The sequence below is a fragment of the Platichthys flesus genome, chromosome 21 (genome assembly GCF_949316205.1).
Source record: "Platichthys flesus chromosome 21, fPlaFle2.1, whole genome shotgun sequence".
In the NCBI taxonomy this organism is placed as follows: Eukaryota; Metazoa; Chordata; class Actinopteri; order Pleuronectiformes; family Pleuronectidae; genus Platichthys; species Platichthys flesus.
In genome coordinates, this window is record NC_084965.1 from 12191030 (window position 1) to 12213361 (window position 22332).

A 22332-nucleotide genomic window follows, 5' to 3' on the forward strand; every position below is an offset into this window, starting at 1 on the left:
GGTTCGTCTCCGCGGAGTTTCTGTTGAATGATGAACTACAACAGGGAGCTGACCCGACAGAACAGCTCGTATACGTGTGTGGTAGCAGAAGACGATCCAGCCTTGGCGAGCCTAAATGTGTTTGAGGTGAAACTGACATGAAACTGTACGAAAACGAAACATATACATATTGAAAAATATACATTTTTATGAGGTCACTAGACAAACAAGAAAAACTAAAGGTTTCTAAAGGACATTTTTAAGACGTGATGTCTTTATTCTGCAAGTCTTTAACAATGTAAGTTATGTAACACTCTATCACTAATCCCAGTTCTTAGCAACCTTTAAGAAAGCCATTGTGAAGAGCCGAATACAGACCTGATTGTATAATAATGTTACATGAGTGCAGTGACAAATATCTGTTATATCATCTATTACATCAGAAGCCACACAATCGCGATTGTTAAAATATCTGTCGGTCCACATGGATAGAAGTTATTTTCCACTTCTCTTCTCCATCATGTTCCAGTTGGCTGAGAGGGGCGACCTCGCTCTCCTGCAGAACCTGGTGAGGAAGAGCCCAAAGGTCCTGAGTGAGAAAGATGAATGCGGAGCGAGTCCCCTTCATCACGCTGCCGCAGGGGGCCACGTCCCCCTCATCCAATTCATCACCACTGTCATAGACTCACAGGGTAAGCATGCCTCAGTCATCGATCATCAGCCGCACTCCAGCACAGGTAAAATATGTGGATCATGAATCACCATAATTCTGCCTCTAAGTTACTGTATCGAACGGAGTGTTTGATTTGTATCTGGCACGTGTAGGAAGTGGCAGTAAACAAATCTTTATGTATTCACATTTTTGTGTGTGTGTGTTTGCGTATTTGTTTGTGTTGTCGCGTCCAAGAGCTGAACAGCTGTGATGAGCAGGGTAACGTGCCCCTACACTGGGCAGTGGAGAGGAACAGAGAGGTGAGCTGCAGGGCTCTTATGGACCTGGGGGCCAACCCCAACATCCTCAACACGGCCCTGCTGTCCCCTCTGCACCTGGCTGTCACCCGCGGACACAACAACCTGGTGGAGGTGAACAGGCTAAAAGTGTTCAAGTGAAATAAGGGTTTTCTCAGTGATGGCAAGGACATAGCAGAGGCGTTTCACACAACCCGATACACTGATCATGTTCAGATACGTGCACATACACAGTAAAGTAACACATCATAATATATAGATCATAAACCATATATAAAGACAGATGGTGCATCTCCACTTCCTCCTACTATACAGGAATGAAGCGGAACTATTTCAAATACAAACGAAAGAGTCAAAGTCACCTGCTGTTAATCAATACTTTCGACATTGACAGCAACAAGGTGTCCATCTTTAATTACAGTCTGCTATGGTATAGATATGAATGACACAGCACTTTTTTCCTGAAAAGTGCTGGTTATACATGATATTTAGAAGCGCTCTCTGATGGACCCATCATGCCAAAAGGTTGTCTTGACTGTGGGCTAAAGGACAAAGAATGTAGCCTTGAAATCTCTCTCTCTCTTTTTTTTTTTACATAATATCTTTGAAACCACATGAACTTGTCATTGAATGCGGCCATTGTTTTCTAAAGTCATCTGGCAACTTTTTACATGACTGACAAAAGCGGACTCCACGGCCTGCTTGGAAAGACTTTGTAATGTCACCCCCATGGCATTTGGCTGCTGTCCACAATCTGACACAGGTTGCAGTCACAGTATGGTGGCAGATGAAGGACGCACATATGCATATACATATACGCGTATATAGAGGACAAGCTGGAGATCACTGTTGAGTCTTCATCTCTGCCCCCTACAGCTGCTGCTGTCTTACACTGACACAAACTGTAGTCTGGAGGGAGACCTTGGGAACAACCCGGTGATACTTGCCTGCTCTGTCAATAACTGTGAGGCTATAGGCATACTGGTATGTAGAAAAGGTTTTTGTTCAGTTGTGTTGTACCTTCACCCGTCTTTAAAGGAAAACTGCCTGTCAGTACATAACAGATTACGTAGCTCTACTTTAAACTGACAGTCACTACACTGCGGATGTCTCTGACAACGAATTGTCTCTGTTTGTCTTCCTCCCCATCAATTCCCCGATCTGTCAAAGTTGAAGCATGGAGCGAAGCTCTGCCAACGGAACAAGCTCGGCCATTATCCCATCCACGCAGCTGCCTTCGCAGGTGCAAAGAAAGCCATGGAAGTGATCCTGAAGACCGGTAGGACACAATGAATGATCTATCATCAAAAAGCTGAAAGTGCTGACAATAATGAAAAAGTTTTCACAAGGCCAAACTGCACATTAGGCTGATAGATAACAAGAGAGTTCACCTCAGTCCGCAGAGACAAATTCTCATGGCACTTTGTCTACAGACCAGATGCCACAGATTGACAGTGGGTTTATCCACAGTGGGAGGTCGCTGGGTAAATCTTGTGTTTTGGAGAAAGGCTCAGTCAGGGGACAAAATACTTATGATGACTCTGCTATTGTATGGCAAGAGAATTAATGGGTTCTTTTTACAGTTTGTGAAATCCCACTGAGAAGGTCAGGAAGAACGGATTCTATTGCTCATCACTTCCTTTCCTTCCAAAAAAATCAAAGAATCTAAATGTTAATTTCATGCAAAAAAAAAGGGGTCCTTCAGTTGAAATTCCCTTGAGAGCTTGTTAGCAATAAAAACAAATCTGCTTATACCAACAAGCATTAACTACAGTATTTACAATTAAGAAACTGTTTCCTTCTTCCCTGTAGGAGAGGAGCTTGGCCACTCAACTTCAGTTCACATCAACTATTTAGACAAGTCGAAGAGTAGTCCGCTCCACCTGGCTGTTCATGGTGGGAATATTGAAACCATCCGCCTCTGCATTGCCTCTGGGGCCAAAGTTGACCAACAACAGGTACTGAAAGCACTTCATTGGTTAACACTAAGTAACTTTAGGGTACATCCCTACTAAGTTTTTAAATGAAAACCCATCAACTCTGCTTACGGACACACTTGGCGTCCATACTACTGGGGGGCTGCTTTTCAGTCTGGGCAAGCAGAGACTGAGATGTTGACATTGCTGATTAGGTCTTTCAGTCACAACGTAGCCTTGCTGACTTGTCAGGCACCGATCATGTGACAGGAACAAAACAACCATTAGCCTTGTCTACCAGTGCAGAGTGCATCATGGATAATCAATTACAAGTGTAACTGAGCCTGTTGTCTTCGTTAACAGTTGTTGTTCAGCTATATTCTGTATTTTACAATGATACAACTGCTAGGAACCAAATGCTTCCCATGTTTACATGTGGTCACATGATGTGCGTTGCTGGGTATGTTCATATGGTCCTGGATTCAAACTGTACCAAAACGCTGGTATGAACATAGTTTAGTTCCTTGCTAAAGCGTAGAAGTATGGCTATAACCTTAGACAACCACCTGCATCAGTCATACATATACACACAATACACACACACCTGGGAGCTACGGAGTTATGATCATTCCATGCTATGTCAGATTTGCATTGTTTTCGAATCTCGCTCGCATTTGCCTACATGTGCAAAGTGTTCAATGGCAAAGGGTTTCAACCTCAAACATCAGTCTCATCAGGCCCGTCTGGGAGTGATCGTTTTGTTTTGCCCTGGGCTAGTGGCCAGGGCGACAGCAGGAATAGTGAGTACAGTAATAGCTTCAGTTGGCTAAATTGATACAAATTACCTCCATTTACACTGTGGAGCCAAGAGGAGCGATCACTGGCCTCCTTCTGCCTGTCCTGGTTATCTCGTTAAAGGCTTGTGTTACAGTCCCCGGTGTACAGACAGCAAGTCTGGGAGATACTTTGCTAATGCTAATACACATGAGGGGAAGTGTACATGTATAAGAGAGCCTGTATGCATACTAATTGGAGTGTGTTTATCTTCTCCTCTGTCCAACTCAGTATGTCACTGTGTCGCCGTATGGAGCAGACACAAGCATGTTTGCGGAGCTTGTGAATATTCATAACTCATAACGCTTCCATGTCCGATGCTTTCCAGAATGACAGGTCCACGCCGCTGCACTTGGCCTGTACCCAGGGTGCGACTGAGGTAGTCAAACTGATGCTCTCCTCCTTTGACCAAGTGGACGACATCATCAATCTAACTGATGGGGCATGTCAGACCCCTCTGCACAGGTGGGCTTAACCTATCCCTCCATCACACAGACTAATTCATTAATCACGCTTATGGCGGTCCAATGCTCGTGTTTATAGCTAAACACTGAGTTTACCATTGAGGACTTAGAAATCATATTTTGATATGTAAGGAAATAATTTTGTTTGCTTTTTCGTCAAGAGTTGCTATGTGTGTGTCTTGGCTGGGCTCAGTGACTGGATTCAATGTGAAATTGCCAGCCAACCAATATAAATGCCTGTATTGTAAAGAACGTTGGCATATAATCACCTGTAAAACCATAATACTATAGTTTTATGACACAGAGCTATTTCATTTTTCTGCTTTAGAAGCTCTTGCATAGAGCCAGGCTAGCGGCTTCCCTATGTTTCCAGTCTTTATGCTAACCTATGCTAACAACTGCAGGCTGTAGCATATTACATTACATTTCATTACATGTCATGTGGCTGACGCTTTTGTCCAAAGCGACTTACAATTAGTACACTCAACATTCATGAGGGGCCATTTAGGGGTTCAGTATCTTGCCAAGGACACTTCGGCATGCAGATGGGAGAGAGTGGGGTTTGAACCTGCAACCTTCTGGTTGAAGAATCATCACTCTAACCACTAGGCCTCACCGCCCCGCATATGTTGATTGCACATTCGCATCGATCTTTTCTATTAATTCTAGATATAACATGTCTTCACAATATCATTAACAAATACGCGTTAGCACTAATTCTACCCCTTTAAAACATACACCCATTGCATTCACTGTGATTTTTTGATTATTGTGCCGAAGAGTTGCACCAACCAATCTGCATTATAACAGCTCTGTAACACTGTAGTACACAAAGAATATGAGCTATAAAAAGCTTGGCAGGGCCGGCAGAATATTAACTTTAATTGGGGACAATAATAATGACAAATGCATTATAAAGATGGGCTTCCTACATTAACTTCATCTCAAAGCCATTTGTGTTGGCACATACAGCAGCAGAGTATGAGCCGCTGCATGGTAAAAGGGTCAGATCGATGTGAGCATGTGTTTTGTTTTGTTTTCTTTAATCTGGAACAGAAAGTCCTTAACCTACATTTTTGTTCTGGTTCTAACGCCCTTGATGCAAATTGCCCCTCCCAAACCGAATGAAGTCCTCACTTATATCTGCCTAAACAACAACAGCAATGCTCCTATTGTCCCCCAGTTACAGCATTATCTGCAGTTTGCAGATTTCAGTCATTGAAATCATCCTTCCGCTACTTATGAGAGAGAAAACCACAAGAGCTCCAGGAACTAGTTATTAAAGCACGTCACTGAAGCATTACTATCCCGCAGCTAAGAGATGTAATGACAAAGGTAAATCTGCTTGTTATGTCATGCTATGACGCAGCAGAATCAGAACGTCCTTATTTAACATCTGACAATAAGACCTAAACTCATAAAGTCACATGGTGTGCGGCTCGTTCAAGTCAACTGTGTTTACTTTTCCAGGGCGACAATATTTGACCACACAGAGCTGGCCGAGTATCTAATTTCTTTGGTAAATATGACACACACACACAAACACAGACACACTTTTCACAGCAGTTATGCTCAGGCAATTTCCTACTTCATTATCAAGTTTTATCAATCTTAGTGACAGGAAAGACAGAACAGCTGTATGTTTTTTTTGTGAAAACTGAAACTGTGCAAATTAAAGGGCAAATACATATTTTTTGCATCTGTTGGTAGAGTGTATTATAGATGGGTGTTGCATCTCCAGTTCCCTGCACTATAAATGCAGCTAAAATATCCCTGATACGAATGCTGCCATCTTGTCAATTTGGAGCCACAGTCACGATCAGGGGATGGAGCCGTAGTAGACCGACTGACAAATAATGAATCCGTCTCAGCTGCCAATCCCGATGTAAAAAAAAAATGTAAGCATCAAACAACTAATTAAAAACCAAAGTTACTGCTAAAAATGAACATTTGAAGACAGGGGCGCCGCTAAAGACTTTGGGCCCTGGTGATCCCAGCCACTTTCATGGATGAGGCGGGATTTATGACCATGTATTGCAGCCAGTCACCAGGGGGCGATCAAGATGAGTTGGGCTTTATCCAATGTTTATATGCCGTCTCCAATCTAAGTGGCTTCACTGCTCAATTGCCATCAGAAAACTATTAGGGATTATAAACACTCGTCTCAGTTTAGTAGAGGTTAATAGTAGAATACCTGTTGCTTGCATGCCATCTGTCACCACTTGTTACACTCAATGGTCCATTTACACAGAACTGTGTTGCTAGGAAAACCAAGAACGTTTATCTCCCGCCAACTCGTTCTGTTAGCAAACACTGCAGTGGGAGACAAACTGAGTGTGTTTGTCACTTAAATGGCCGACATAGTGACCTCACCTGGCACCGAACACTGACCATCATTCAGTATCCGCCCTGTTAGATGGGGTTTTACTCTGTTATTTCACTATACAGGAGTAATGTCCAAGTGTTTTTGGCCCGAGTAATCCAAACATTTGCTCAGTGTTGTTGACTCCCCTCCCCTACTGTGTCTGTCTGCTCATGCATGGCACATTACACATTTTTATCGTGCAAGTGGATAGAGGCATTAGGTTTCCTGGTTGTCCGACTGTCTGTGGAACTACCCATCCTGTTCTTGTGAATGCGTTAATAGCCTTGTGAACGCGTTATCTTAAGAACACCTTGAGAGAATCCTTTCAAATTTGGCTAAAATGTTCACTTTAACTCATAGATGACCTGATTAGATTTGTGTGATCAAAGGTCAATGGCCTCGGTAGTTATTAACATACGACATAATCTTCAATATCAAAATGCATCGGAAGACTCCCATTACAATTCATTTGCGGTGCATGTCTGAGCTAAGGCAGTTCAAGAATTAATTACAATTTTATTTCACTGTGTGTTACCATTGATGTGGTGACTGAAATTGTAATGTTAAGGCTTTAGTGTACTGTCTACTCAGGGTGCAGACCTAAACCGCATTGATTGTAAAGGAAATTCTCCTTTGCTGCTGGCCACGAGCTGTGGAGCATGGAAATCTGTGTCTCTGCTGCTGTCGAAAGGTGAGCCCCATTTTTGTAGTTCACCATAGGTAATGCTCATATGAAATGCAGGCTGTGCACACTCATGACTTTATATATCTTTAGGGGCGTATGTAAATGCTGCAGACAGATCCGGTTGTAACTTCCTCCACCTGGCCATTCTGCAGCCTAAGGGTCTGAAGAATCTTCCCCATGAACTGCTGCAGGTACTGTCGATCAGAGTCGCCTGTTTGCTTATGCATTGTGTGCCGCTTAGGTAAAGATGTCATCAAGAGATTGAAATCCAATTTCTGTAATGGCTCGTTCAATTTGCCTTGAGCCTCAGCTGCGTGTGTTCAAGACATGCGGAGGAGGTTCTTTACACTCTCAATTATCCAGATGATAGTCCCTTAAGATATTGAAAGGTTTATCTATAATAATAATACGCTAGAGTCCTGCCAAAGCCCTCAAATGAGCCACAGATAAGGGGGATGTATTTACATTTAATAATTATATTCTGACAGTGTGGGAATATAGTCACTGTACAAATATCATTACACAGCTTTATTAGCTTATTTATAAAATGTCAGTATATGTGTATATGGGTGTGGATGCTGTAACTTTAGCTATAAAAGTTTGACATTTATGCTGCATGACTGCTGCAGCCGATTCAAGTCTTTTGGATTTGTGCATTGTTAAATCAACGGTACCTTGAAATGTTATATCATAATGTCTCAATGCAGTGGACTTTGTAATCTTTTTTAACTCCAGCAAAACAGTGTGAAGGCGCTGCTGGGCTGCGAGGACAACGACGGCTGCACCCCTCTCCACTACGCTTGCAAACTGGGTATCCATGAATCAGTAAAGAGTATGCTGGGCCTCTCAGGGCAGGTCGGCCTCGCATTCAAGTCCAAGGACAAGAAGTCTGCATTGCACTTTGCCGCCCAGTGAGTTCAATTGGTCCCTGCGGGCATCAGGGATTTCCATACCACTGGACTAAACAATACTGATTTGAGTTGCTTAGACTTTGCAAATTTCATCCGAGAAGCAGCAGCGCTGTCACGGCTGCAGACCAGTGTGGGATGTTCCTGTTATTTGGCTCTTTTTATAATATTCACACCCACAGCAAGTATCCCACTGTATTACTGTTAAAACTGTGGAGCTCTTATTTAATACATTACTCAGTTTCCCTGTCTAAAGAATTCATTTTCACAAGCAGCTTAAAGGTTAGGTAGGTAATCCTGGAAAAACTAGCAAGAGCGGGCTACACTTTGAAAAATGCGACCCACTCGTCCAAGCTTTACCCCAAAACACATAAACGTTCAATGACTGACAGCTGCTAGAAGTCGACTTTCGAAATTTTCCAACCCTAAATTTCATGCCAGACAAAGACATTGTTCTAGTTACTCTACAATAAGTCTTGTGTATTAATCAGTGACATCGAATTATTTTAAAAGGAGGCTCTTTAAAGGACTTTGACACACAATCTTCCTCAAGGCCTTAAAGACTTTGGTTAAAGACTCATCTTGGTAATTGAATAACAGTGGTCAGATGAAAAATGAGCAGTGTAACCCTATGAAACCGTTACCCCACCGCTCAGCTGTGAGAAATGTCTGTACCCGGTCCTCCGTTTGAAGATTAACCGCCGTGACACACCTATTACACCGAGACCCAAATGAATTGTCACAAGAATAGAATTCAATTAGCGTGAAGAAATGCTGCTAATGGTGCAAAATGAGGGGACGTTCGACATTATTGTTATTGATTTTGCTGTCATGTTCAGCCATTGTATTAGAGGTGGAGGACGAATGAAGGCCGCGTTGCTATGATATCATACTTTCAGTCATCCACCTGTCTCCACACAAAGTGCTGCTGACCTTTCGTAAAAGGTTGGGAGATGAAGAAAGATCACAGAGCAAGATAATACATCAACTCTGTTCAGGTCTTCTCGCAGCTTGTAGCTCCATTTATCATTGACACTCGCAAAACTTTTATTCCATATTTTAACTACAGGTTCAAGCCCCACACCGTGTCCTTGAGCAATATGCTAAATCACCAAGAGGAAGTGTCGCTGCCCCCGACCTTTGGCTCTAGTGTGATGTGGGGATTTTCATTTCCGTTTGAAAAAGGTTCTTCTAATTGTGATTCTTCTATTTAAGGTACGGCCGCATCAATACGTGTAAACAACTACTGGAGAAAATCACAGACTCTCGTTTGCTGAACGAAGGTGACGATCGAGGTCTGACTCCGCTGCATTTGGCTTCGAGAGGGGGACACACCAAGGTGGTGCAGCTGCTGCTGCGTAAAGGAGCTCTCTTTCATAAGTAGGTCCACAGACAGCGCAAACATCTGTTCTGATGTCGCTCTGCTATTTGCAGTGTTCACATCTGTGTACAGTTTTCTCATGTGTGGGACAGATTGTGACAAAGTTGGAGAAAAATCGTCTTTTCTCACCATTTGTCACTGGCGTCTTCTGATAGATAGATTAGACACACAGGTAGAGATAGAGATAGCTGAAAACAGATAGATCGAGATAGAGAAAGAGTTAGAGATAGAGATAGAGATAGAGATAGAGAAATTGAGAGGGATAGAGACAGAGAAAGAGACAGAATAAGATGGAGAGACAGAGAGATAACAAGCGAGAGAGAGCTAGAAATAAAGACATGGATTTAGAGAGAGATCTTGATGGAGAAAGAAATAGAGAGATAAAAGGCAAGAGAGAAATAGAGAGAGATAAATACAAAGACAGAGATAGAAAGATAAAGAGCAAGATACTTATAGAGAAAGAGATAATGAGAGATAGAAAGATATAGACATTATGTTCCAGGTTAAAACATTATTAAATAGTTGGTACCTTTGTCCAGACCCACTATGCATTATTGTCCATGAGAGGGCGCCGCCCAGCATTTCTTGTTTTTTATACTCTTGGTGATGTCATGCTTGACATCACTGGGACGAACTAAGTGAAGGGGTTCCCTTATTCTTTCTTTTGTTATTTTTGAGCAGTATAAGTCGTGATTCCATATATTTTCTTTGAAAGAGCAACGCGAAAAAGCTTCTTAAATGGGTAAATGAATTTAAAGATAATAACGACATCTGTGCAGAAGGAGCACTGTGTCTAGTTACCTGCTCATCATGGTTCAGGCTGAAGGTGTGAATTGAACACAATATCAGCCGTGCCGGTAGTTCCACAGGAGGGGAAAAACTGTGTTGTCAACAGCATGGTTGGTTTGGGTTTTATAGTTTAATTGTTATTTTGTCTAAGTAACTTGGCGATTGGGGAGCACTGTAAATAAAACCATTCACCTCTGAAATTACAAGATGTCTCCTGAGTCTGCCTGACTACCATCTTTTTTATGGCTCCTAAACTCAGACCATCTCACACCGATTCCTGTTGGTTGTTTTTGTCTCTTCTCCAGTGATTATAAGGGCTGGAGCTGTCTGCACCATGCTGCTTCTGAAGGATACACACACACGATGGACATCCTCGTCTCAAACAATCCCAAGTTACTGGATAACACCGACGAGGACGGGGTATACATTATTATTCCAAAACAGTTTAGCCCATAATACATTTTGCACGAATATGTGATGGCCACTGTAATCATTTTGTACAGTTCATGAATATTTTGGTTTAAGAAGACTTGAATATGTTCAGCAGTTTTCTGCTCAGTCTTCAGGCTGTACAGTATTTATCAGGCAGGTCACTAATAAATACTGTACGAGTGGCAGTGAATAATCCAGTCATCGCTGTTGTATAATAAATCCAGTCTGTCTCCTGTTATTTACCAGAGCACTGCACTGCACATCGCAGCCAAAGAGGGACATGTGGCTGCAGTCAGGATGATGCTGACTCGGGGAGCGGAGTTCATCCTAAACAAGAACGACACCTCGTTCCTGCATGAAGCGCTGCAGAACGGCAAGAAGGATGTGGTCAATGCGGTAATCGACAGTGACAGGTACCTTGTTAATACCCTAAAACTGCAGGCGCCTAGAGTTCAGTCTGAAAGGAATTGGACTGCAAATGTTCAGCATTTATCCAACGATGATGTTCCGCAAAAAACATGTGTTTGAGTAAACACCAAGTTGTCATTAAAGAAAAACCCGTCCCTTTGCGACAATGCATTTTTCTTAAGAAATCCACAGAATTTTCCCAACCCACTCAGTCCTCCAGTTTATTAGAAAAAAGGCAAAATGACCAGATTTTCAGTTACATTCATTTCAGATTTCAGATTCTGGGAGAAGTAGTGTTGATCGATGTTAGGAGCTATTTACTTCAATGTCATGACTAGGTGTTAATTTTGATTTCTCCATTTCTGCCTCCAGATGTGTGGAGGCGATAGAAACGTTCCTACCTGGCTCAAATCAGAGATGTCCCATACTAGACATGATCGAGTTTCTGCCTGAGACCTTCAAGGTTTGCGACTAACGACACATTAATGACGTACATCTGAGAGAACACAAATCTTCTTGATTATTACTTTGAGTTCACTTATCACTCTGCACTCTGTGTTTTCCTCAATAGTATCTGTTGGACCGCTGTGTTAAGGAATCTGACGATGACAACAACAGTCCTGACTACCACGTAAACATCAGAACACCATAACACACCCCTACATAACTTATATACACTTTATTAAATGTACTGTGTCTGCCATGCAAAATCAAATAAACAGTTTTAACCCTATGTGCTGTAGATTGAATATAACTTCCAATGGCTTCAAGCGCCCATCATAACAAAAAAAGAGGACCATTCCAAGAAGTACCAACCACTGGCTTCACTCAATGTAAGCAACTTTTTATTATGAGCAAATATGCACCTTCTCTTCCGTTTATAACCAATACTGCAGCCAATCACCAAGCGGCGACCTGGATTATTTAGCTCACCTTTTTCAGGAAGCTGTCACGTGATTTATCTTTTATCTTTTATCTTATCTTTGTTTCTAGCTCTTTTATCGTGAGATGAGTTGTCTGCTCTGCATTATGTGTACATGTGTTCATGGACCCTGCTGCTCAGTGTTTTCTGAATTCTAACCTTTCCTTTGTCAACCTTACGAAGCAATTGATGATTTTTCTGATCCCTCTTTCCGCAGGCGATGGTGCAGTACAACCGGCTCGAGCTTCTCGAACACCCCGTCAGCAAAAAGTACCTGACAACGAAGTGGTGTGTATGAACCCCCGGAGGGTCATCGTTTTCATTTGGATATGTCTGACAACCAATCAGATTGAGTGATTCTCTCTACTCAACTATTTCTGCATTATTTACTGTGAATGTCTCTTCTAGTGTCACAACTGACTGTCTGCTGTAATCCACAGGATTGCATATGGGAGCAAGGCTCATTTGCTCAACATGTTTGTGTACATGTTAGGCCTGATGCCCCTCACTCACCTGATAGTGACACTGAGGCCCAGCATGAACACCACCACCGGGGAGCCAGATGTCATCATGGTGCCCGTTTCTTTCAAAGAGGTACTCATGAAAGTGCTGATCGGAATTCAATTAGAGCTCAAAACTAGACCTTGTAATATAGATAGAAGATCCATATGCCTTTTTGAAGCAGTCCCTCAAGATTAAGTAAATCTCTGTTGTCATTTCGCAGCAAAGTGTGTTCCAGTCCATCTCTATGGGGATGGTCTTGGGCATGAACATCTATTCCATTGTGAAGGAGTTGCTGCAGATACAACATGAGGTACTGTGACGCCCCCCCCAAAAAATGTCATTAGCCCACATAAAGCCGGTGCTCATAAATATGGCTGACCAGCAGCGGGCCTGTATGGACACAGTAGAGATCAGGTGTGACGGATGAGCGCCCTGTGATTTAGATCTGCAGGATAACTGGGTGACAGCAGTCACAGTGTCACCTCCACACTCGGTCATTTTGATTAGAGCTGTGAGAAGCACTGTCACATTATACGTCCTGTAATAAACAGTTCAAGTGTTTTTTCGATGATACACAGCACCGGCTTCACAGGTCAAGGATATTCTCCCTGTAAAGTTGTTTTACCTGTCACATCATTTTTTCTTTTTTTCTTTCGTAAAGCGCTGGAATTACTTGAAAGATTCGTCCAACAGCAGTGACTGGGTGTCCGCCATCTTCTCCCTGCTGTTCGTCATCCCCGTCATGCTCAACGTGGAAGGTTCCTTACACTGGCAGGCAGGGGCATTTGCAATCTTGAACTCATGGATTGGATTTCTCCTTTATCTCCAGAGGTAACGTTCGCTCCCATTTCCTTATCAGGTGTTTTTTTCAAGGTAAAAACTGAATTCCCCTCCTGTTTCTCCAGGTTTGAGGGCATTGGAATCTATGTTGTGATGTTTGGAGAGATCCTGAAAACCCTAGTCGGCATCATGATGCTCTTCTTGTTCCTGCTGTTAGCTTTTGGATTAACGTTCCATGCTTTGATGCTCAACCAGGTGAGAGAACAAAAACAAATATCGAGAGGCTGTAGGGCTTTGCCTAAATAATCTGCTCTGTAATAAAGAGATGAGGGGACTCAGCATATTATTGATAAACAGCTGACCTCACCATCTGTAGGACTCGTTCTAATGGTTCAGCGACAGTTATTTGCAGATGCTGTGTGTGACATGTATTCTCTGAATATGAGCTACAAGTCAAAACATATTTTATCACAATGTCACGTACAATACATGACGTTGTGGACCTTTTAACTCTGTGAGATCCATTTCTTTGTCCCCCCTTCAGGAAGAGTTTGAAACCGTGCCACTCTCACTGATGCAGACCTTTGTGATGATGGTCGGGGAGCTGAACTACCAAAGCAACTTTCTGGGACCGTACATGAAAAACCAGCTTCCCTTCGCTCCGCTGACTTACTTAATGTTGGTGCAATTTGTGCTACTCATGCCCATACTGCTGGTGAACCTGATGGTTAGTGGGTCTTTACATTTCACAGGATTTCACAAAGCTATGTAAGTTAGTATTGATGCTAAAAGATACATTTCATTGGTGGCGAGGATTCTGCTTCTCAAGTACAATCCACAGTGGAACTAGCATATTACAGACGATCATTTTCTAATATGACCATTAGTATCGTGCATGATCCATGTATTATATGTATTTATACATTGGATCTATATACTGATTGTGATGGTTCTTATTTGTCTTTGGTTGCATTGTAGATTGGTTTAGCAGTTGGTGACATTGCTGAAGTACAAAGAAATGCTGTCTTGAAAAGAATAGCCATGCAGGTATGTATTGAACCAGGTTGTACGTGGTTAGAGTTTTTACCTCCAACAAGGAGGTTATGTTCTCATCTGCATTTGCAAAAACCTGCTTAACCAATTTACATATGTTATAGGATTTATTATTTACCTTCATTTTGAAAAAAGTCATTTAAAATAAAAAGTTGTTTAGGAGACCGATAATCATGAGTGTTTGCAATTAGTTGCAGAGCCAAATAGTAATGTGACCGTTGGGCCTTGGTGAATGATTGTGTTCTCTGAGTGCCATTCTAGTTTAAATACATGTAGTAAATACATTTCTCTGTGCTCACTCAGTCTGCTGTGTTAACCCTGATGGACAGCCTATGAAATAAGTAAGGAAAAGCTAAAGCACAAGCGGACTAGATGATATTATTTTACTCTGGAAGCCTTCTAACACTTGGAGCAGAGATACTATAGTGCAAGATGAGACCGATATGCAGCAAAACCCAACTGAAGCTTCAAGGATATTCAGCTTGTAATACAAACACAGCCTGTTGGATTAAGATCATTTCATATGATGGATTTACTTTACTTTATTGACCCCAGATTCAACTCCACACTGCTCTGGAAGATAAGCTCCCTTACTGGTTCCTGAAGCGAGTCGACAAACCCTCCGTAACCATCTACCCTAACCGCAAGTGCACCCGGGTACTCTCCGAACAGATACTCTGCAACATATTGATTTGTCTCTCTAACTTGTGTATGTCAGAAGGATTTTCCCCCTCATTCACCTCTGACCATCTTTTTTTAAACAGAACATTTTATGGCTAATATTCTTTAGCCGTGAGGAGCCAACTGAAGCTTGGAGTCGCGTGCAGGCCAAGTCTCAGGGCTGCACATTCTTGGAGAACGAGCTGAGGAAGCAGAAGAGCAGGTAAAGCACACAGAGGAAAAAATGGTGATGATATGAGAGTGGGTTCTTCAATACATTGATTCATGAAATAAAAAAGGACCTTGAGATTACAGAAAACGGATACAAGGAATTGCTTTAAGGCGACTTAAATGGTTCATGATCTCATGCATAGGTGACAAGTCACTGTGCTAAAGAGCAATTAATGGTTGTTCTTGATGCATGAGCAGCCCCTAGTGGATTTAAAGAAACAAAGACTGTGGCCAGGTCAAAGATAGAAGAGTCCCTTTTCTCTGATGAGTTTATTGAGCCATGCAGAAGCATCACTTCTAGAAGCCTGAACACAATTCCACACAAACATAGGTCTGCCACTGAATAACACAAACTGATATTCTCCTCTGCAGGATGAAAGAGATGTCGAGTCTACTGGAGAAGCAGCACAGCCTCCTGAAGCTCGTCATCCAGAAAATGGAGATCACTTCAGAGGCCGACGAGGCCGACGGCCCCCCGGACGTCAAGGGCAGCAAGTGGACGACTCTGAGTCGGACTCAGCCGAGGGAACGCAGCGTGTCTCGCTGGGTTCCGCTGATGAAGGCCATCGAGTGAGAAGAAATAAGAATACTGATACAGAGGCAATTATCTAACACTACCTAATGAAATATCACCACATTATGCAGGTAATCTGGGCATTATTACATGACTCCTGCACAATGTTGTTCTGTTAAATCAAGCGATAGCCTATGTGAAGCTTAAAGTCATCTAATATATACATATATTCAATCAAGTGCAATTAACCGAGTAGCTGTTGTTGGTTTTTTAAAGAATTAGAGGTTACAGACATAGTCATAGTCATAGTGGTGTTCCAGGAAATACATAATATATGATGTTAGTAACTTTTAACTGGGACTAATATATGAATAAATATCTTGTAGCTGTGTGGAATCAGTGTTTCCATACGTACATACGCCTTTCTGTGAAATATTTGCTTCTCCATCTATTTAATACAATGTGTCACCTCCTCCTTGACATTAAACATTTATTCAAATGTAAAAATGAAAAGGAATGTGTGTTATTTTTGTACAATTTGTATTAATTTACAATACAGGCATTATTAATGGCTGCAATAAGAGCTTAAAGTAAAATCACTGCAGAATAATGATTTGTATCAAATCTTTACATCTCACAAAGACAGTATTTTCAAAAGAGACAAAAAAAGTGTTGTGTGAAGCTTCAAATGTTCAAAGACAGAACATTGTAGAATATTCTGTTTATTATTTCAGCCTAGTGCCTGACAAGAACTTTTCTTGCTGCTGGAAAAGTTATGTGTAGCCTACTGCCGGTTCAGGGAAAAATGTCACACTTTACTCAATAGAAACATGCGGTGTAGACATAGGTCTGAGTGAATCCTCGAATTATTAAGTATTAAACAGCGTCCTGAATCTGCTTAGTATTCACTCGTGCTGCCTTGTAAGCCTCAGAGATGATAATAATTTAACGGCATAACTTTGAATTCATAATTGCCTATGTTGGTACAGTGTACGGCCTTACAGACAAAGGCCTCTGACATCATAAGCGAGCACCTGTCCCTCTGCTTCTCCAGCACCGGGCCCCAGTGAAGGTCGCGACCCCCTGAAAGTCTCTGCTGATAGACAAACGCTGGCTCCCCCTTCAAGTCAAGTCTCAAGTGATATTTATTACCGTTGGCCCTGAATGTAATAATTCCCAGGGCTAATACAATAACCATGTAGCCATCAATTACACTGATGTTTTTCCACAATATTTTTTGCTTTTACTCGAGCGTCTGGAGAATGACTAATGAGCCGAGTGTTTCTTGTCAACCTGCCCCTCGTTTGGTGACTGAAGCAGCAGGTTGGAATATGTCAGCGAGCCAATTCTTTTTTTTATGTAATGCTTAAAAAAAAAAAAAGACAGTTTATCAACGTGGGAGTAAATCAGAAAACAGCAGAATCCCTTCCCTTGCACCTCTGAGTGACTGCGTCAGGCCGCTCACCTTGCTGACTGATGCAGTGACGGCAGATAGAGATGGCAGCCTGCCTGGACCAAGGCTAAGCTAAGAGCAGGGATCCCGCAAAAGGTCCAGCTGATGTTGGGGGTTTTGTGAAAGTGGGGTAAGATCGGGGTTGTGGGAAGCACAGGAATGTGTCCTTGGATTAAGAAGCATTCTTGGTAGAGGGGAGCCGGATATCTGAGCAGAGGAAAACCACGAGCTCTTCAAAATCCCAGCGAGATGCACTTTGACACCGAAAAACTGAATTGGAATGTCATTATACACCAATGATATTATAGAGTGGCACTAGAAGAGCAAATATCCTCCGCCAAGCCCAACAGTCCACTTCAATTCAATCACATTCACCGAATAGTGCACACTCATATATCAGCTCCCTAAATAGGATTTGTTGTTTTCATCAAAAAACGCTTTATATCACAATGTCAAAGAAGGTAAAAAAAAAATCCTGGATTTGTTATCTGATCCAGATCCACACCAAAATTCAATGAGGTCTTCAGCGGCCCATACAGCATTCTCCCGTCAAATTCTGTGGTCGTCCATCCAGTAGCTTGTATTTAATGCTTCTAAATAACAGATAAACAAACAAATGAGGACAGGGAAGGCATCAAATATTTAACAACTTTTTAGCAGATTAGTGAGATGATTTAAATCACACGCCGCCCTCAGAACTGTTGGGTTCCAGCATTCAGACCAGTGCAGAGCAATAATTCCTCCCTCCAGTGACCCTGGCATGGCCGGCTACCAAAAATCAAGCATGCATCTCAGCTGCGGTTAGGTAATCCTTGGCAGAGTCTTGGAATTGTCGTAAAAAATATCAAAATTTCACACATTTTATATGGAGTAATAGCTAACAGGGACCTGGGGTATTCTGGGAACATCTATGGATTCTTGTAAACGCTCTATGGACCCAGGACTTCAGTCATTCAGAGAATAGGCAGCTCCCACGCGTGCAAACTCCAGTTTTTTACCCCCACAGCTTGACTCGCATTGCAAGACCCGCTGCGTTTTATTTTGTGGAACTCACAAATCTGACAGCCTGCATCTGATATTCTGTCTGAAGGCTGTAGTGTTTGGCACAACAAACACACAGCGTTTCTTTCTCTGAAACCTTCCCGGCAGCTCTGATATCTCTGCAAACACAACTGTGCAACTCTGCAGCCTCCTCCAAGGCCTGGAGCAATCTCATCTTCTCCTTCCCCACTCCCCTCTGTTTGCTGTAGATCTCAATCCACAGTAGAATGTAACCCGCTCTCATCGCTGCTGGTTGATACTCTCAACCGAAAAGTTTGGTGGACACAAAACAAATGCAGGAAAAAAAAAGTAAAGGGAAGAAAAAAAAAACCACTATGGGAATGGGGATCGTTCCTCCTCGTCCCTCTGCCACACCCTTGTCATGCCAACGCTCCAGATGTCATGGGAACCGATAACAGCTGGGCCCGGCGAGCTCGGGCTGCGTGTGAAAAGCTGCTCCATCTGCAGAAACCCAATCCCTCTGTGAAACCAGCAGAGGATTAGGCACTTTTGATAAGGTCCTTTCAGACATCTTTATTAACGAAACACATCTGTGGGACCGACAAACCTGGGAAGTGTTTACACAGTGTGTGCATTCCCCAAATGTTGCCATGGGTTGTGTGTGTACTACCACCAGGGGAAAGTTATGCCCCTCCGTGCACCAACATTAGAGGGGATTATTATTCCTGTTGGGAAATAATCAATCCTCTGACATCCTCCGAGTCATTTCTGCCCCAATAATGAGGCGTTCATTAACAGGGCTTAGTGTGATAGTTAAGTTGCGGATGAGGAAAGGTTTACACACAGTTGTGGTCTTGCTGAGGTCATGGTGGCTTTGGAGAAAAAAGTGGGAGGAGAAATGTCCCACACACACACAAAAAACTGTACACATGCCAAGTCCAGGACACTTAAATTAGAGGGGTGGCAAAGCAATGAGGCATCTTTGGGTGTTATTTTCAGATGTGACCTCATGCAGTTGTAGTCCTGTCAAGTTGTGCCATTTTGGAGCTTGAGGCTGAAATAAGTGGGACACACTGCTGCCCTGAAAACTTGTTTATTTCACTCAAATATCGCTTCAAGCTGAGTCAAACTCCCAGAGGTGCCACTCCTGTCCGCCTCCAGGGCGCAGGTGGAGCAGCCATGTCCACTGGCTCCGCAGCGAGCGACCCCGAGGACTATGAGACGTGTTTCAGGAGAGCCGCAGACCCTCTGGGCAGGGCTGTGAGGAAGACGACCTGCTACGACCCTCACCCATATTCGGACGAGGAGCCGGAGGCCAAGCAGGAGCGCAGGGTCTCCAGGGCGCACCAGAGGGAGGCGCGCCAGACGCAGAGGAACGCGGCCAACGCCAGGGAGAGGGCGCGCATGAGAGTGCTGAGCAAAGCCTTCTCCAGGCTAAAGACCAGCCTGCCATGGGTACCGGCGGACACCAAGCTGTCCAAACTGGACACGCTGCGCCTCGCCTCAAGCTACATATCCCACCTGAGGCAGCTGCTGCAGGAGGACCGCTTCGAGAACAGCTTTACGCGCCCAGTGAGCCTGGTAGGAGGACACAACTTCGTCTATTCAGTTTGATTTGTATAATGGCAGCAAGCATGCAGAGTGAGAAAGTGAAATAACTGTTTTAAAGTGAACCGTAAGTGATTTCTCAGCAGATCCATTTCACGTGTTGCTGTGCGTTTCGGTGTGTTTCTCGGAGACTTGTCTCGCACCGGTCTCCTGGCTGATGAACCTGTTGTGTTCTGCTTTGACAGACGTGGCCTTTCATGATGACAGTCCGCTCCGAGGACCAGGACATCTCCACTGCTGCGGTTCGACTCTGCGGAGCTACAGCATAAAGACTCTATAGGACCTGGAGCGTGAGGAGATGATACAGAAACATCCCTGTCTCTCCCATCTTTGAAAAACCTGTTAGTGTGTGGCACGTGTGCATGTGTGGCCCCCACGTCCTGAACTCTGGAACGTTATTGTGTCGTGCAAGTTTACAATGAGTGTGTGACCTCTTGTCTTCATTTATGTTTGATTCGTATATTCTCTGGATTTGGGTTTTTTTACGCTGTTGACTATCGGAAAGTATATCACAGCTAGATAGAAGTTTCTGTATTCTGGTACTTTTGACAGGTATTTGAGTGCGGTTAAGTAGTTTTTGCTTTTTTATTAGATTTGAACATATCAAGCCTCATAAGGCCCAGGTGTGCAGCAGTGATGGAGATCTATTTATTGTGTTTGTTGTATCCTTTATGCTTTAAAACGTTTTCTTTTCAGATAAAGGTTTGGTAACACTGATCATCCAATGTTTTTTTCCTGCTCTTAAACTTGGAGTGTTTATTTTTCCATTGATTTTAACAGCGTGTTGTGTTGACATCCTGCACATCTCAAACCGTCTGAGTCACAGGGCGCAGGTTGTGAATGTGACTGGATATGAACATTCTTCAGCTTCATGATCCTCGACGGTTTAAATGAATTGTGGCCAATGACCAATGGCCAATTATTTGTGCACTTTGGAAAGACTCAGATCACAATTTACTCTTATTCATAGGCTTATTGTTCACTGCATAAGCATATGTTCATTTTTTCTTCTCTAAAAATGTTACTTGATGAGCACCACACACAACAGCGTGATATTTAAATGTGCAAGATCCTTTGTACATTTAAAATTGATGGATTTAAGGAGACCCAAAAATCAGCATAAGTTGAAAATAAAATAAAAAATAAGCCGACGCAAAAACTGGGACAAAGTTCAGGGTAAAGCTGAAGTTCTCACACACACACACACACACACACACACACACACACACACATTGTGCGTGCAGAGTCACACACTCATGACCACTTGCGCACATCTGACTGACAAAGAGAGAGTGGCTGTGACAGTGATCTTTTGACCTATACGAGTCCTTTAATGCAATTAAACCCCAAAATGATGTGAGTACAGATGGATGGAAATCCAGGGCCGGGCCAGTCTGGAGGGACACACCAACAAAGTGCTTCAGATGAAGAAGCAGAGGAAGACAGGACGAGTTTTCATCAGGTTCATGTGGAGCTGCAGCTGTCGGTGTGTTGGTGAGTTTCCCAGAACTCTGAAGCTCTCTCCTGGGACAGAGCAGCCACTCTGCTGGAGCAGGACAGCTAATGAGCTGCCTTCTCACACTCCGTCTCAGCTCCTCTCTGCTTCCATCCACTTCCGATGAGGCACCCGCGGAAAGCTACTTGCAACTGGCCAACGTGCACCTTGACTGCGTCCAAAATGAGGTCCCATAAATCAAAACCTGGCATGTCAACAACATGCTGGAGTTTTGGGGACTGGCTTTGCTGCAGTTAGTTGATCTCAGTTTTTACATCTCAGAAGTTTTACAAATGAAAACCGTGAAACCAAAAGTAGTTTGTGCCAAGTTGTGCCAAGGCCGGCTCAGCTGCAAGCACTGCTAAACAGAGAGATGGTCCAGTTCTGCTGTGGCCAGTTCCATCTCACCTCCTGCAGATGATGATGATGATACATGAGTGGCATCTAGTGGTGAGGAACGTGAACACATGGAGCAGCTGAGCCACGAGGACTTTAATATAAAATCCAATGCTTATTGTCTCTTAATGCTGAAATAGACACTTCACTGTGGATATCAAGTGTGAGCCTTTTAGTGAGAAATTAAAGGACATTATTATTAGTGTTGCTGAGTTGCAATAACCGCCCAGCCAATTACATGTGCATATCATTATTTAGTTAATTCTTTAAGACATTAAAAGTACAAAATTCTCCACAATTATTGTTATGATCAATTTTATTTTTAATTTTACCATAAAACTTTATTTTTAGAATGCAAATACATTGAAGTAGCACCGAACGTGATTTTAATACAACTATATACAAGCTATATTGGGAACAAGTGGGGTGATCTTACACTCTGTGGAATTTGAGCTTGCCTTATGAAAAGGTGGTAATTGATAATTAATTAATTTGTAAGAAAGAGGATATGATTAGTACTATAGGATACTTCAGGTGGAGACATTGTGAAGTAAGTAGAAACAAGCTGATTATTATTATTATTA

General features: G+C 42.8%; 2 protein-coding genes across 2 annotated transcripts; both read left to right on the plus strand.

The window, feature by feature from the left end:
- Window positions 1–677: 677 nt before the first annotated feature.
- Window positions 678–16267, plus strand: trpa1b (transient receptor potential cation channel, subfamily A, member 1b). Its single transcript, XM_062380017.1, has 26 exons — window positions 678–716; window positions 805–1062; window positions 1825–1932; window positions 2119–2227; window positions 2761–2906; window positions 4027–4163; window positions 5633–5681; window positions 7119–7218; window positions 7303–7403; window positions 7948–8123; window positions 9336–9500; window positions 10596–10710; window positions 10969–11135; window positions 11503–11593; window positions 11702–11761; window positions 11874–11963; window positions 12270–12340; window positions 12493–12646; window positions 12777–12866; window positions 13218–13387; window positions 13462–13591; window positions 13881–14063; window positions 14315–14383; window positions 14945–15046; window positions 15154–15272; window positions 15653–16267. Exons 1-26 carry the CDS (start codon window positions 678–680, stop codon window positions 15852–15854), a joined length of 3201 nt encoding a protein of 1066 aa, XP_062236001.1. The 3' UTR covers window positions 15855–16267.
- A 3092-nt stretch (window positions 16268–19359) lies between these two features.
- On the plus strand, window positions 19360–20568 carry LOC133932908 (musculin). Its single transcript, XM_062379795.1, has 2 exons — window positions 19360–19830; window positions 20043–20568. The coding sequence occupies exons 1-2, from the start codon at window positions 19429–19431 to the stop codon at window positions 20124–20126; spliced, it is 486 nt and encodes a 161-aa protein (XP_062235779.1). The 5' UTR covers window positions 19360–19428; the 3' UTR covers window positions 20127–20568.
- Window positions 20569–22332: the final 1764 nt, after the last annotated feature.